The sequence below is a fragment of the Varroa jacobsoni genome, unplaced genomic scaffold (genome assembly GCF_002532875.2).
Source record: "Varroa jacobsoni isolate VJ856 unplaced genomic scaffold, vjacob_1.0 scaffold_1222, whole genome shotgun sequence".
NCBI classification, from domain to species: Eukaryota; Metazoa; Arthropoda; class Arachnida; order Mesostigmata; family Varroidae; genus Varroa; species Varroa jacobsoni.
In genome coordinates, this window is record NW_019214124.1 from 4011 (window position 1) to 20090 (window position 16080).

General features: G+C 39.1%; 1 protein-coding gene across 2 annotated transcripts in view; it reads right to left on the bottom strand.

The window, feature by feature from the left end:
* Window positions 1-307: 307 nt before the first annotated feature.
* LOC111267788 (adenylate cyclase type 9) overlaps window positions 308-16080 on the bottom strand; it is a gene marked incomplete at its 3' end in the record, with an annotated part of 25752 nt that continues 9979 nt past the window's right edge. The window contains 9 exon segments of one of the 2 annotated variants that reach the window (XM_022846286.1): window positions 308-513; window positions 2850-3088; window positions 3552-3849; window positions 4335-4623; window positions 4785-4950; window positions 5612-5810; window positions 8498-8660; window positions 11681-11844; window positions 14515-16074. In XM_022846286.1, coding sequence (XP_022702021.1) covers window positions 308-513; window positions 2850-3088; window positions 3552-3849; window positions 4335-4623; window positions 4785-4950; window positions 5612-5810; window positions 8498-8660; window positions 11681-11844 — 1724 coding nt within the window. 2 annotated transcript variants of the gene reach the window in all.

The following is a 16080-nucleotide window of genomic DNA, read 5'->3' on the forward strand; positions in this document are numbered from 1 at the left end:
TCACGTACCGGTTATTCAACTTTATTAAATAAGTCCCTATATGCAAATGTTGACCGTTCAGTCGAAACTATATGTGTGTATGTATATGTATATATATATATATATATATATATATATATATAGATATATATATATATATATAACTAAACTGAAGTATATCTTACAAACGGATATAACGTTAAATAAGGCAATGGTTTTTTTAGACACTACAAGACGGCTCTCCAGCCGTCTTTATTTAGATTTATTGTCGACATCGTCGCGACACGAGTGCATTGACACCACAAACGTGTTTATATCCTGTACTTACTTCAGTGCCGCATGGCTGTTATCTGAAGGGTCGCTGCTTCCAGACATCGGTTGAGAAGGATGGCTTTCGGCAGCTGCGTCGACAGACAATTGAGGTCCTATACGCGCCAACATCGGCGCCTGGAAACGTGGCCACGAATGGCGTCCCCCTGTGATCTTTCGATGTCGGATAAAATACGTTTTTCTTTCCTTTTTGTCTTTCTCTCCCTGACCAATTAAAAATGAACAAAAACTGCTTTTAATGTTATAGGGATATCACCCATCATTGTTATTTTACAAGGTATCTGCACAACACCTGTAATATAGTAATATTATCAATATTTTTATACTCACGGTATTAAGGGCTAAAAAGTATCACATAAACACACAGGAGACTTATTTTCAGATGATTTCAGGAGTTGTTTAAGCCGGTCCATGTAATTGGCTATGTAAATCTCAGGAGCTCAAGCCTTCGAGTGCTCTTCATAGGTACTATATTTCAGCCTAGGCCAATTTTGAATTAAATCTAAATGAATTATTCGGTCGCATAATAATATGGGTTTTTCTTGTGAAAGAACACGTTGAGGCTTACGAACATATTCTAAGGTTAAAAAAGAAAAAATATGATCATGACGGTACGACGATTCCTCCAGGGTACAATTTAGGAAGATAGTTGCCGGTAACAATGATCGCAGCAATTTGAGCGATTGCGTGGTCCTCATGCAAGATGCTTGCAGTATCTCTAAAGGGACATTTGAAGTCGGTACAGGATCTCCGATAAGCTCTTCACGGCTCACCAGATAGAGCGTACGAAGAGGCAGCACATAGTAGATTTCTGATCTGGCTAGCGGAAACAAATCCGCTGCTTCTGAGAAGAAAAGTTACGGCCAGCGTATTTACAGCTTTGTTAGACAGCGAGCGCTGAGTTACCAAGTCGTTTTTAGGAGAAGGGAACTGACCTGAGGTAGTCTTGTAATCAGCTTAGACACAATCAAACTAGTCGAATTATTTTTCATATAGAAAATCATATGAAAATGTCTCTATTTTTTCAAATAAGATCTGCAGTTAATGCATATAAACTTCTAATGTGTCGCAGACTGAGCCAAGGGTTTACTTGAGACCATCCCAAAAAGGCTCCCGCAATATTTATGAGAGCTAAAGCTTCAATGTATTTATTTAAAAGTACTCTTTACATTTATTACAGTAGCGTAACATAATAAAGCTTACCTCAGATCTCTGTGCATAGATGCATGCACGTGCACTGTTTGTCTGTCTATCTCTTTCTATATAGCATCATAATACGAAACATCATTTACAAACTCATTAGGAATGAGTCGTGCAAGATTCCTTACTTAGAATATACAGTAAGAGTAATATAAATAATTAATTGCATCCGCAAATTAGGGATGATAAGGACACAATTTATAGATAATAGCTGTCTTGGAGAATTACAGATTGCGTTTCTGTGGCGTAGAGGATTTAACGTATTTTCTTTACGAGTAAGCTGATGCGCGGCTTTCAAACGGAAGGCATGACACGTTAGGTCATGCTGCTCCAACGTTGCATTCCTTTTGCATTATATAAGAATATTTTTCTAGCTAACCTGCTCCTTCGAGAATCAGATTTAGATACGGATACATAGAAATAAGACATCGTTCCTATGAATCGACAAAATGCTTAGGGACGGCTGGATCTATCACATGCAAACAAGAATTTGTATTGTAGACGTAAATGCTATTTACCAGAACGATATTCAATTGATATTTCGGTGTGAATAAGTTACAGGTCAACTTAGCATTTACTAACTCGAAGCTGACTTATAGTACAAGAATATTAGGAACAGCATGTATTCATCCGAAGGGGCAGAGTGCAGTGTAAAATAGAAAACACTTCGTGTTGGTACTCTCTAAGTTATACTTGAAAAGGAAGGCCATTTGTTGAGGACCTCATTATGAACCGTAGAAGGCCAGATAGGAATTAGATATGGCCGTTGATCAAAACCAAAGAATACGTTACCAAATATGGTTGTAAAAAACTGCTATTTATTCTACTTCACTAGGACAGAATCATCATAAGCATAGCGCAGAGATATTTGAATGCCACTAGTTGATTTCACCTGGGCACATGTCGGCCTCTATTTGTTGTCATGTTCCTGATGATGGCCGTGCAGTTAATGACAACAAGAAAAAAGCTCGGCGCGAGCAAAACTTAGTTTTACTTTGAAAGAATACTTTTTATTTATTTGGTCCTTTGATGTGTTTTCTAGCCATTTTCTGTAATATTATTGTTATAAGTAAAAATGCTTTATATGTAACGATATTTACGATGACTATACTTAGACTCTCAGCGCAGCACATAGGGCCGAAGCATATAAGCATAGGGCATATTCTAAAAAATTAAGAGTAGGCGTAGCACATAACTATGTTTTGGTATAATCTAAGGTAAGCCAACTCTATTAGTGAATTAATACAAACATTCGCATATGACCCTTGGGGCAGAATAATCTTCAACAATCATAGCTAAAAAAAAATCGAGTTGAATAAACGTGGCTTTGCAAAACTCACATTTTGTGGTACTTCATCAAAGTGGTACTGATCCAGAAGAAGTTCATGCGTGACCTCCGATACGTGTACTTTACCAGGACGTCCTGTGCTTTCCATGCGATTAGCATATTTAACGTCGTTTGACCATACATCAAACTTGAACCGTTTCGTTCCCACGATACCGCAAAGCACGGTGCCAGTATGTATACCAACTCGCATATTTACTGACTCCCCACTATCTTCGTCAAATTCTCTAATTGCTGAAACCATATACGTTGAAAAACAGATTAGGTCTTATACTATTCATTCTAAATCAAAGTACTTCCTCTACGGCAGTATTAACAACGAGAATTATATGAACCTTTTCTATCCAAGCAGGTAAAAATAAGCTAGACCCAAATGAACGGTCCTCTTGATTCAGCTGGATTATACTATTGGTCAGTGAGTGAAAGCAAACGATGTGAAAGATTTGAAAACCCCTCTGACGTCGGGTATCTCTAGGTTTTGATAAAGGCTCCAAATTGCGGACAACTCGATAGAAGCATAGACCTACTATTCTGACTCATAAGGCTAGTTTTGCTTTTTAATAATGGCGAAACAACCTTCAAGGTACCCAAGCGAAAAAGAAGATAAAGTGGATTATCGAATTATTAAATATCGTTACACATTTCTTTTGTTTTCATATTCGACAGGGAATCGCACACGAACTCGACAAACATGTACCTGTAATCATGGCAAGGCCCATTTCGACGCAGCATTTTGCGTGGTCAGGCCGTGGTTCTGGGCATCCGGACACACAATAGTAACAATCACCCAGAGTGGAGATCTTTTCACACCCATTTTTCTGACACAAAAAGTCGAATCTCCCGAACAGGTCGTTTAGAAGTCCAACAAGTTGATGCGCTGTTTTGTTACTTGACATACTCGTGAATCCGACAATATCGGCGAACAAGATTGATACATTCTGCATTCGATGCATATTGAATGGCCGGAACGTCAGTTGATTAGATGAACGAGGTTGCTGGAACCGTGGATACGCAGGTTTAGATATTTTTGGACCTGTGGTAATGCGTTACTACAAACACAGTGAACTTCTCGTCCTATTAGTTCCTGCAGTAGCAAAGCTGCTCTCTATTTAAGCTAGGTCATTGTCGAATGAAGGAATACACCAATTAAGACCTTCTAAAATCTAAAAAAAGGGGGGAACAGACAATAGATCAGGTACCAACAGCACTGATAAAAAAAATGCTTGGTGGCGCATGCGGTCGGCTTCTTTATTTACTCATAATTTTTCGTAAAAAAACCTGTTACAAACGTTTTTCCTCTTAAAAAAAATATAGTTTCCTAATTCTCTAGATTGAATTACAATAAGAAGCATATTTTCATTGAGCTGTTGACTCGTACGATAATAATGATACTTGTGTGTCCATGACTATAAATATTTGCAGTTTTCATTAACGATTTTTGTCCTTAATTCGTTTCTATTAATAATATAACGTTGTTCACCGGCAGCTGATGTAGGGGCCTATCGGCCGCTTGGATCGGATGCATAGGCACACTATTTGCAGTGTTTTGCTGCTCGTCACCGTCCTCAGCTGTGTTTTTCATAAGCCACTGAGCTACCGATGGAGGCATAACAGAATGAATCATTTTTTCCTTCAGATGCTTCTCTAACTCAAGTTCGCGTCGTACCAATAGCGATTGACCCACTTTGTAGAATGTGTTGCGCATGGAAGTCTCGGCTAATAGACGAATTTTGATACCAAGAATATGGATAGATAGCTGCAACAAAATCCTGTATATACATAACGATTTAAATAAGGCATTATTGTTATTATATATATATATATATATAAAACTTGTTCGCTACCACAAACACCCGCACACATTTGATGTAAAAGCTAATTGGGAACATTGACTAATTTGTATAGGAATGATAGACCTTAAAACACCAACCTGACTGCGAGGATTGTCCAAGTATTAACGTGGTTCAGGACGAACCAGGACATAATTTCGAAAGCTGTCGAGTACAATACACCGAAGATGCATATCATGTACAGTGGTAGTGGTCCCACAAGAGTGTAGGAAAGTACCAGAACAGACAGACAGATCGAAAACGATCCTGTTGTAAGAGAAGGACCAGGTAGAAGAGAAACAAGTTAGGTAGGCTTGATATGTCAAGCCATTCTACTTGAAATCAACCGCAGACGCTAGCTAGAGCGCAACGCGTGCTACACTGGCAAAGACTGATATCTTTGCAACGATATCGTTAAAACTTGATAATGACCAAATACAAATCTTATGATAATATTTCTCGTTTTCCGCGTACTTTAATATCATGGCTACTAACTTTAAAGTGTCATTATATCGGCGTAAAATACTCTATAACGTCATATTATCATCATTGTATATCATGACGGTGTATATATATATACACCATCAATATACAGGAATATATCACAGTAAACTTTTTTTCTCAACAAAATGCGGGTAAAATTGTGTACGCTCAGTCAGGCTCGACGAACCAATGGGCCGATGGGCGTGGGGCGCGTTTCCAAAAGATGAACTTTATTCTGCTAAGTTGAATATGCTATGAGAATGCAATCGTATTTAGGTTAAGAAGAACAGCCGGCAAAGGTATTTAGAAAAAAAAAAACCCACTAAAAAACGATCGAGCATATAGTATAGAAAAAAATTTTAGATGGCTAAGACAATTCAACAAAGGCCTTTTTAATACAGAACTAAATTACGATGAACCTTAAGTTAAGGTGTTGATAGCTTACCAACTGCTACGGAATGGTTTTCTTCAACTTCCATTGGACTTGGCGGTAGAGCAAATGGTGCCAATGAAAAGCCTGCCACTAACCACAGAGTGCTCATAGCCAAAATGGACGCGTTCCTTCGATAAATCGCATTCCGAAAAAGCGTCAACATCAGAAAACTAAAAGACAGCAAGGCGAGTACCAAACAGGCAGCGCTCACCTGAAAGAAAGCCACGAGTATATAGGCTCATAATTACGGACTACCATGATTCTGGATAATATTAACATCGTGTCAGCTTATTCGTCTGCCTATTTTTGCAGAGAAAAAAAGCCTAATTATTCAAATATTATACAGAATAGATCAAACATATCCCTTACCAGTTTTTTTAACGTTTGTTAAGGTCTCGAGTTCACAGAATACTACTCACATTACCGAACACTTTCTGGCACTCCTACCGGAGACGCTGGCTGGGTCTGACCAAGATCTGACATTAATGGTTGCTCTGAGTTTCGAAACTATGATATTCTACCCATAACATTTCGGGGTTTCATACAGCACTTTTCATCTGTACCGGGTAATGTATCTATTGGAAGCACCAGACTGTGGAGGACGCTTACACAAGGCTTCAGCTCGGCCATAGCCCCCACCGTCATAAAAAGGGTATAACGATCTCTTAAGCGACCTCCAGAGCTGTATTTATGAGAATAGATGTTCAATAGGGATAGACAGCAGAGGACAGATGTCATGTCGCATGGACAATTCGCTGTGAAGAAATTTGTTCAAGCCACCATAATGCGAAACATAAAAATTATCTACGATTTTAATTTTTAAGTAAAGGACGTTTGAATAAAATCAAACGTCTACCTGTCGGTGCAAAAGATAGTTTGACCTGACATGAATTAAACATGTTTGTAAAATCAGACGCGTACACCCCGTTCTACTAACGATATAGCACTACAGCCCTTATCAGAACAGCCGTGTAGAAAATGAGTGCTCGAAAGTGCAAAGGAGATATCTTAAACAGAATTAAGGTTTTAATTTTCTGGCTACCGGAGTGATTTTGCTTAAGGCAACTACTTTTCACCGGAAAATAATCATCATTACATAGGCATCAGTCGTCTCTTTCAAAAAAACCGGGTACACCCGTCGTCAACGCAAATATTATTAAGAGAAAAGGTCATTTTATCGTAGCGATATTCCCCGCTCAGTCATACACAGAAAAGCACGCCTACGTAATACCAGAAGTCTCGAAATGACAGAAGCAAGAATAAATGTGAACAAAGTACGTCCTTACTGTTAGCGTCCTATCGAAAATCAGGCCCACTATTATGCAAACTACCTAAAGGGTAATTTACCTGTTAATGGTTTGCGTACTAAGAGAAAATTACTCCAAGGACGCAACATGCAGTTAATATGATGCTCTATAAGAGCTGTTCGTCGAATAACATGCTTCATAATAACAACCTTAATAATAATAATATGCTTTGATTCGTTTTTATCTTTACGTGATAAATGTAAAGCTGCGAAAACAACGGGACAATCAGTCCGTGTTTTCAGAGCTGAGCAGGCTCACAAGCGGAAAAAGCAATAGTTCTTTTTATCATACCATTTCCACTATGTATACGTGTACCTATAGCATATGTATGTACTCTACATCCTACATATAGATAAGCTCAAATCTGCATAAAATCAATTGTTTCTACGATATTGATTCAAGAACAAGTAGTCAGAAGAACTATAGTACAAATATACTATTTGGTAACACAGTTATTTGCTGCGTTTTGCTTTTCCACGTGTTACATTGATAACCTTTTGATGGCCATATTGGAGATTGAGAAAAATTGTTCTGGTTTCTGGTCTTTAGCTATCATCGGAACCCTTATCTATCCTATTGAATATCATTGGTAAATAAAAAAAAATTCATTTTAATTCTTAATAATAAAGACATACGATATAATATACTGAAGTAAAGAAAGTCTGCGAGATTCACTGCACATATCATCTGAATCATCACAAATAGCTTTTTTCTCTTCTGAAAAATCAACGTTCTTTTGTTGAATTCTAGCAGCAGTTTAATGTAATATATATTCACCGTTAGCTTCCTCAATCCTGTTTATTTATTCCTTTTCGCCGTAAGTTTCATATTAAGGAACTCACTCTTCCAGGCCCTTGTCAATCTGTGCAAGCGAGATCCGGCGAATATATGCTTTTCTTTTTTTTTTTATTTAACCACATCTATTGTACAGTAGGTGATGGTCTTGCAGGGCGGCTTTCAATTTTCTGTCTATATACGGCATGACGTTGTCGCGAGGAAGGACGATTGTGTCTTGATCCCTGTTGACTATTTACACTTTCTCAAGCATCTGTCAGTGTATACGATCCTCCCAATTGCATCAAATACAAATCATGCTCTGTGTCAAATGGAGGCCTTGTCCAATTTCGGGAATAGGCGAGTCTTGGAGCTTAAACGTACAGTTACCTAATCTCTTCTGTAGTTCACATTGAAATGGAGATACCGTTGTTTGTCGTTGGCGACAGATATGTGTAGAAGTGTGTCACTGCGCTGCGTGTTGGCCGGTTCCGCGGGAAAGATTGAGACTTAAGGAAAAGCTGTGTTTCCGTTCGCGCTTTCCTCAGTCTATAGCGCACATAGGGCTTCTAATTCCTGACACCTTCACGATGTCTGATAATAAGCGCTCCTAAATTATCTGCTCGGCCAATTGGCGGATTTCTTACAAACCTTACTTCGGGTTTAAGAATCCATCTTTGAATACGCCAAATCCCGTCGAGAAACTCCTTCAGTTAATAAATACATGCTATAGATATCTCGTGCGGCTTGGGTAACTGTTTTACTTTGTTGAAAACGGGATGGTGGTTGAAAATTCACTCAAAATATCGGCGCTTACCTGCGGCCACGTGTCTCGACCAACCGTACATGCTGACAGGGCATACACGAGCGCACTGAGAATGACATAGAGGAGTGCATATCGGAAATGCTGTTCGGTCTGCGTGAATGAGCTCTGGCGAAATTGTTCCTCGAGCACTTTCGAATCGAAGCGTGGGTTCCACCTGTAGTTCACATGAGGCGGAAAAAATCGTTGTTACAGGCAAAATCTTTTCAAAGTAGGACAATAGGAATAATAGTTGATTCCAATTGCGGTAGACCTGAGACGATCCCGCATTGGTTCATGTAGCTGTTTGAAAGGTTTAAATTTACCTACAAAATATGTTGGCTTTCTTCTATGCAAATAAGGCCTGTTTGCTTCATAGAGCTTTTGCTCTATTCATTGACTTAACTTGAGAGGTAAAGTTGGGAGACACTTGAAAATAGTAGAAGCGCCATTGATTTGAGATGCCCATAAACATAAACGCAATATTGCAGATGGCGTGCAATGGGAACGGGTATAAAATTGTTTCAAAGTTTATTACGTGATGCATTTCGCTTGATTCAAGAGGGTAGCACGAACAGCGTGACAGGCTTTCGAGAGTGCATTGCAGAATCAAAGGATATTCCAAAAGCATTACTGCGAAGAAAAGTTGTTTCTAATCTAACTAACATGATGTGTAGCTACTATTAAGCTATGAAAACTATGTGCATATAGTACGACTGTGGAAACAGCTGGGATCATACAGCCTTTCATCAGGTTTTTCATCTACTGCCGATGTATACAAAGCCCTAACACGGCTTGCAGCATTAAAATTGGAATACATTGGTTAATACGAGTGTAGTTTACCGATGCATAGGCTTCGGAAAGAGGGGCACGCGATGCCCTCGTATTTCCTGAAGCTCCTTTACAAAGATCCATCCTGCCGAGATCCCTAGGGCCCATCCTACGTAAGGATAGATTTTTTTAATATAGGTAGAATATATGCGCAGCTGAGGATAAATGATTATTTGAAGAGAGTAAACTAAGGCACGACCTGCAACAATGGCTAACCCGGCGTAGAGGTGGCGACGGCTGTAAGGTTAGTAAACCGAATTGAACAGTAATTGCAGACCTCGATGAGCTGCCCTGTAGCAGATAAAGAATTTAATAGGTAGTGGTATCGGTGGAAATAAATCCGGAGCTGGATCTTATAGTCGGTCGTACGTAGGAAGTATCGTTTGAATGCTTTCTAGGAATTAAAATAGGTAGTTTCAGCGCAAGTATGGTGCCAATTTTCAAGGAGTTCTCTTTGTTGAACACTTTTGCGGCATACGCCCAAAACCCTTGTTGAATAAAGACTACGAAATAGAATTACATATAAATTCTGACACGGCAATCCTCGATTGGAGGACGCACTATGATTACAGAAAGCAGAACAATTCATTTATCTTAATATCGTATTACGAATTAGAGAAGAACTGTCTTAAGCAATACCCCATTGGCCCGAGTTGGTATGTGGGCAGCAGCTATTGACAGAAAGTACGTCCGACAATACTCCGACGTACGAGACCGACAATACATGTAGGGCTTCAAGCATCTGTAAAGCACATAGACGCGATTCAGTTGCTTTGTTGTGTCACTGGCGCCATACGTTGACAGAGAAGCAATCCACAATTTGTGTGGAGGGAAGACTTTCAATAGAGATAGGCGCGCTTGAAAAAGTAACATATTAAGCTCCTCTTTTCCTTGCGACCCATTGCGAATCTGGCGAGTTGGAGATAGTCTAGCAGTCTCCGATCACGCGCGTTGAGAGAAGTATTAGAAGCAGAGGCAGGTAAGCTCACGCCTATGGCGGACAATAATTGTTTATTTTGATAAGGGTTCCTGTTGAACTCCGTTACTTGCATTGGATAACGTTTTTTTACACAGATAGGTTGCGTAATAGTCTGAAATGTATGTTATAACACCGGAGTATCATATCGCATTGCTGAAGAAGTATCGACCCTTTATAAGCCAAAATTGAAGAAAATATTTTCTGTTTTCAAATCATATATATATGAACTAAATATACACCATTTATGTCAAGGACCCTCTGCCATTTTCTGGCAAGACGATAGTCCCATCACCGTAAAACTTCTATGTGGTTTCTGGGCGAAAAACTTCTGGATGAATTCTTATCCCGTTTTTATTTGAACTGGGTCAGCACCATAAACTGATTTCTTTTGAAAGCTTTAATAGGTGATAATAATCTGAAGGTGTAAGGCCCGGGCTCGCTGGCGAATGCCAGCGTTCTATAGAATTTCTTTAGTTTTTTCCGGTTAACTAACGATGTGTTAGATAGTTTTGGTTGACCTGTTTAACGGCTTGTTGCCATTTTGTTAGCTGTTGACAGCACAGGTCTGAATCGATAGTGAACAACTCATGACGGCTCCTGTCCAATCCCATTAAATACACAGAACTATTTTCTTCAATATTTGCATATCATTTACCTATGTAATTTGCTTTTTATCACTTGTGATCGACAGCTCTAGGGATGACGGTCTGTTGCGTTTCTGTAGAGTTTGGCGTATGGAAATAAGACCCAATGAATGCCTCTGCATAAATTGATGTGGCACTCAGACATTGAGCTTGTCTTGTAGCTAGCTTCCTTCAAAACTCTTTGGAGGTAGATGTTTAGTTCCTTCGCAATATCAGCCTTACCCAATTTTTTGTACAACCCATCGATCAGGACAAGAAGCATTTTTCACATCGAAACTTCCAGAATGAAAGCGACAGGGTCATTTTTGAGTTGTTTCTTCCAGCGCATTGAAATGGCAAACATCACACCGTTTTTACGGGCCTGCTGAAAAATTGTGCCTTAAAATTGTTAAGTATAATGATTTATTTCGGAGAGTTTTCATACGTGTGTAGGAAGTTCTATCTCATATGTAAATAACGAATAAAGGCACTTTAATAATTTTTGCATATCTACTATCCTCAAATCGCAGCTTTGAATCGTGGCTGCTCTAAAAAGCATCAAGGTTTTATATTGCCTTTATATTTTTTTAATAAGGATTTTATTTAATAAGCGGTTCCGCGAAAAATTTGAAAACTCTAATTCACAGCATATTTTTGGAGTTGGCAATGCGGGCGACAGCCTGATTTTGCTTATTTCTTTACAAAGTTAAACCTTTACATTGGGGCAAGGGTGAAAGTTGTAAGGATAAATGTAGGCTTCCTTACCAGGAAGCCTTCGCGGCTCGGTCGAAAAGTTGTAGTGCCGATAGCCTTCGAGGGTAAAGTGACGCGGTCCGTTGCAGCAGAGAATGCTGCAGTTGAGCCGATGTCAAAGAAATGCGCTCTCCCTCTGACCATACGGAACGCCGGGTTCCTCCCGTCGTTCTCATCTGGAATGGGTAAATTAGATAAACAAGTTAATTATAACAAGTCTATCTGCACTTCGTTCTTTTATCAGTTACTTAGTTATGACAAGTGCAGTATAAGTTCTAATAGGTTCTTCAATGGTAATCGACAATCAGCCGCCGTTAGATACAAAAAGACAGACTACTTCAAAATACGTAAAGCATATTTGTATCTCTTTCTATCTTTTTAGCGCTATTACTAGAGATCGCTCGCTTTATCTTTATCTGGGAATTGCTTAAGTAGCCGTTGATGTATATTCGAACGAAAAATGCATCGGGACGAACAAATCAACATGACAAATTCTACCCTTCTCCGCATTTGTGTCGATCGAATAACACGACGTTTGTGACATCAAAAGCTTGTTTTAGGATCTTTAATGCGGCCCTACATTTCATAGTATATATATCCTTCGTAGGAGAGCAAACGGTTCCGTCCGATTGTTCCAATTGTATCGTAACTCTCCCGCAAAGAAGCTGTTTCTTGACCGATCTGCTCTTACCATAGATAGATACGATTTTATTCATTATTCCAATCTTGTTAATTCTAAGCGGACTGAACACTGTCGAGATCGGACACTCCGTTGAATTTTGAGTCCTAAATACGGTCGTGACTCAATTTGTTTCCCTATAAAATCGTGTAAGTGGCTTGAAATAGGGTGTAGGAATGGGGCTTGGCTCATTTGTGACCTTTTAAAGAGAAATGATTATGAAATTAAGGTCATGTTACGGATATGGAGCGCTGCATAGTGTTGAGATGACCCTGCGAGCTCCTTAGCTCCCAAGGTCAGCTCTCGCATTAAGGCACAAATACATGTTGGCGCGCGCGCAAATTTCTCTATTAGGGGTAGCGTAGAGCATTCATACTTCGGCTTTTACTTACTGCTGCTTACGACTATTCGTATGCTCTATGGAAGCACAGGCAATGAAAGCTGCTACCACCTACATGCGGCCACCTGTGTTTCCAAATGAATACCACCATAACACGACGACGACGATGATAAATTCACTCTATTCGCTCGAGCGGAAAATAGAATGGCAGGTGTAGCCTACAGAGAAGGGAACGACGAACTAGCTATATTGACCTTTTATAAACTGAGCTGAAGTTTAGAGATGCATACATACAAAGACGTCCGCAGGGGGAATTTTATTGCATTGGTCTGAAGGGGATGAGGCACCAAATCTCAAACGTGTTAGTCAACTTAAAAGGGACCTTCAAAGGCTTTGCGTATCATTATGAAATTTCAAATGAATTCTTATCCCTTTACGCTCGTCTTATGACGGCTGTGCGCAAATGACATAGGACACATACCGTCGCCATTTTTTCTGACGCGGTCAACGTGAAACTGCAGAGATCTTGTTGATCCGGCACAGTTTGATGCAGAGCGGTTTTGGTCCGATCCAAATCCTTGGGGGTACATAAATAAATAAGTACAGTTGCCTTAATACGATAAAAGAGGGCCAGAAAGGACGGCCTTATCGTTTTTCAAAACCGTTAAAATATTCGTCCGCCATTAAAATATCTCAATGTTTATCATAGGAGTAATAATAACAGGACCCGACGTAAGACCTCACAGACTTTGAACACCAAGTACTTATATATATATATATATATATAGAAGTAGTACACAAACGTATATATTTGCTGCATACTACTTCACATATTTTAATTCTGTTTTGATTGAATTGGTATATATCTGTAGGAACAATGCGACGCACATCTTAATGAAGAAATATCCTGAAGCATGCGTAATAGAGCATTCTAAAGATGCTGCAACTTTCCACTAGATTGACAGACCTTCGTTACCCTTTTTTTGACAATATCTCGTATTTGTGGCGACTACCTAACCGCAAGAAAATAATTCGGCGCTTATACCTTCAATAAGGCACATTGTGTAGCGATTGTTTATATGTAGGTTTTGTTGGATGTGGGCAACACGCGCAAGTTGAAAAAGTTTACCACCCCTTTATAAGCTAAATGAACTGTGAGCACAAGCTTCTTTAGCCAAGGCCGTATAAGCTCTCATCAAACTTATGCATGCATATGAAAATGAGTCTTTCTTGTAGGAAATAGCCCCCGTCTCTATCGAAAACTTCATAGAGACGTGGGGATCGTATCTACCTGTACCTGAAATTTATGTACATGCTTCTGCAACGCATACAACCAGTTTAGATGATAGGTTAGGCAAAGCGAAAGCCAACTGATTCCATCACTTGGAATCGATGCATAGAGTGTGTACCCTTGTCTCCCTCTCTCTCTCTCTCTCCCTATATATATATATATATATATATATATATATGTTAATAACAAGATACGCGACATGAAAGATGCTATGGATAAAAGTCAACTATTTTAGAATACGACATAGCATAAAGAATATTTTCACATGTAATTACTGTTTAGTAATCTAGACTCTATAGAGTGTTCACGAACCAACACAGTGACGCAACGGATTTAGCCTCGCTGTTTAAAGGCCATAGATTATCTCTGCCCACCTTAAATAATTGCCTATGGTATTGAGTGAATGTTTTGAACACAATATATTTCAGTATCCTGATATTGATCAAACATGCATTGTTTATTTTGCTCTGACTATTATTTAACCATTACGAGTTTTTCTTTGCGTACGTCACTTCACATTGTACGCAGATATTTACCTCAGTCACTCAGTCAGACAGAACTTTCCCCCAGTTTGACTCTCTCGCTGCCAGCATCACTTCAGGTTTCTTCCATTGCTGTTTTGGCATAGCATAAACAGTAAAATGTTTGGGCTACTGAAGGGCGATTAATAGGTAGATGGCTAGTTTTCGATATGAAGATTGACGAACCCTCCTCCTCTATGCCTTATGCCTGCAGCAGGTCGTATAGACACGTAAAAGCAGACAATCAGTAGTGGCCCTCGCCTGTTCTAAGCACGTTGCCTAAACCGATCATGTGCGTTAGAGATGCGTCACCGAAGCGTCGATAGATAACTTTAAAAGATGTTTCGCTGTGAACGATCATATTTATAGGACAGGGAAGGGGTGTACTCGCGTGACGGGCTGCGCAGTAGACCGCTGTGACTAAACAAATGGTAAAGAAAAGTTTAGAACAGAGTATAGTAAGTGGAAATATTTATACATCGTGTTCTAAATGTTACGCAACCAAGAATTTATGTTTATTCTTAGTTCGGTAAATGCATATCTCGCTAGGAATATTTACTCGTCAATACAAATGAAGGGAGACAATGTCGAGATATATACTTCAAAGAACATTTAAGATCTGTTTGCAATCGTATCATTTTTTTTAACAAAAGTTCAACAATCCTATAACATACGTTTTCTGGAGTACGTAGCTTATTTTTTTTTCGAACCAAAATCGTTTTCTTAATGTATATTTATACCGATAACGATAGCCAATTTCTAGATGTAACTTTTTTTTAAAGGCAGCCTGACTGAGCAACTGTGTAGAGCCGAGAGCTTGTCACAGACATTCATCCGAATTAAACAAACTTTCACGAGGTCCTCTAGGAGTATACAAAGCGGAGCTAGGCAATGTCAAGCGCAGATAGAGCTAACAACATTTCAACAAAAAAAAACGTGTTCCGTTTTTAGGTTTAAATGTACACATACATACGCTATTTGACGAGTCATGTATTTAAAAAATGGGACTATTACTCAAAAGCTGGTTTTTGAGCTATTTCTCTTTTGTTTTCCAGGAAACAACCCAACAGCGTATGTTCACAACGATTAAAATTAAATATAGAAAAACTGTTCCTTAATGATAGTGGTGGCTTTAAATAAAGAGAAAAAGATCGGAAAAATCAATGGCAGTAAGCTTTATCAGTTTCATGTTGAAATCTCAGATCGACATCCAACATTTGCTTGAACTTATGATATTCATCGTCTTTTCCTCCTGTGGAAAATATAGCGCTAAGTTTGGACATTTGGTAAAAGTACGTTTGTGATAAACTGGTTAACATCACAACTTTAGAACTCCTGTCTAGCTCTAATTTAGAGACGCTTTACCTTCCAAGTGCTGGACTCGTGTTACTACTCGAACAGACAGAGAGAACGCACGCGCGTTTAGTAATCCCGCACCATCCAAAGGTGTCAGGAAAAGTAGTCTTCAGTTCAAACAGGTACTTCTAGTGCAAATATCCGGATACCGTAGTATGACTTGATGAACCTAAAGGCAAACCCGACTCCTACCTGACCCAAGTAATTATAAAACGGTAACCTTCA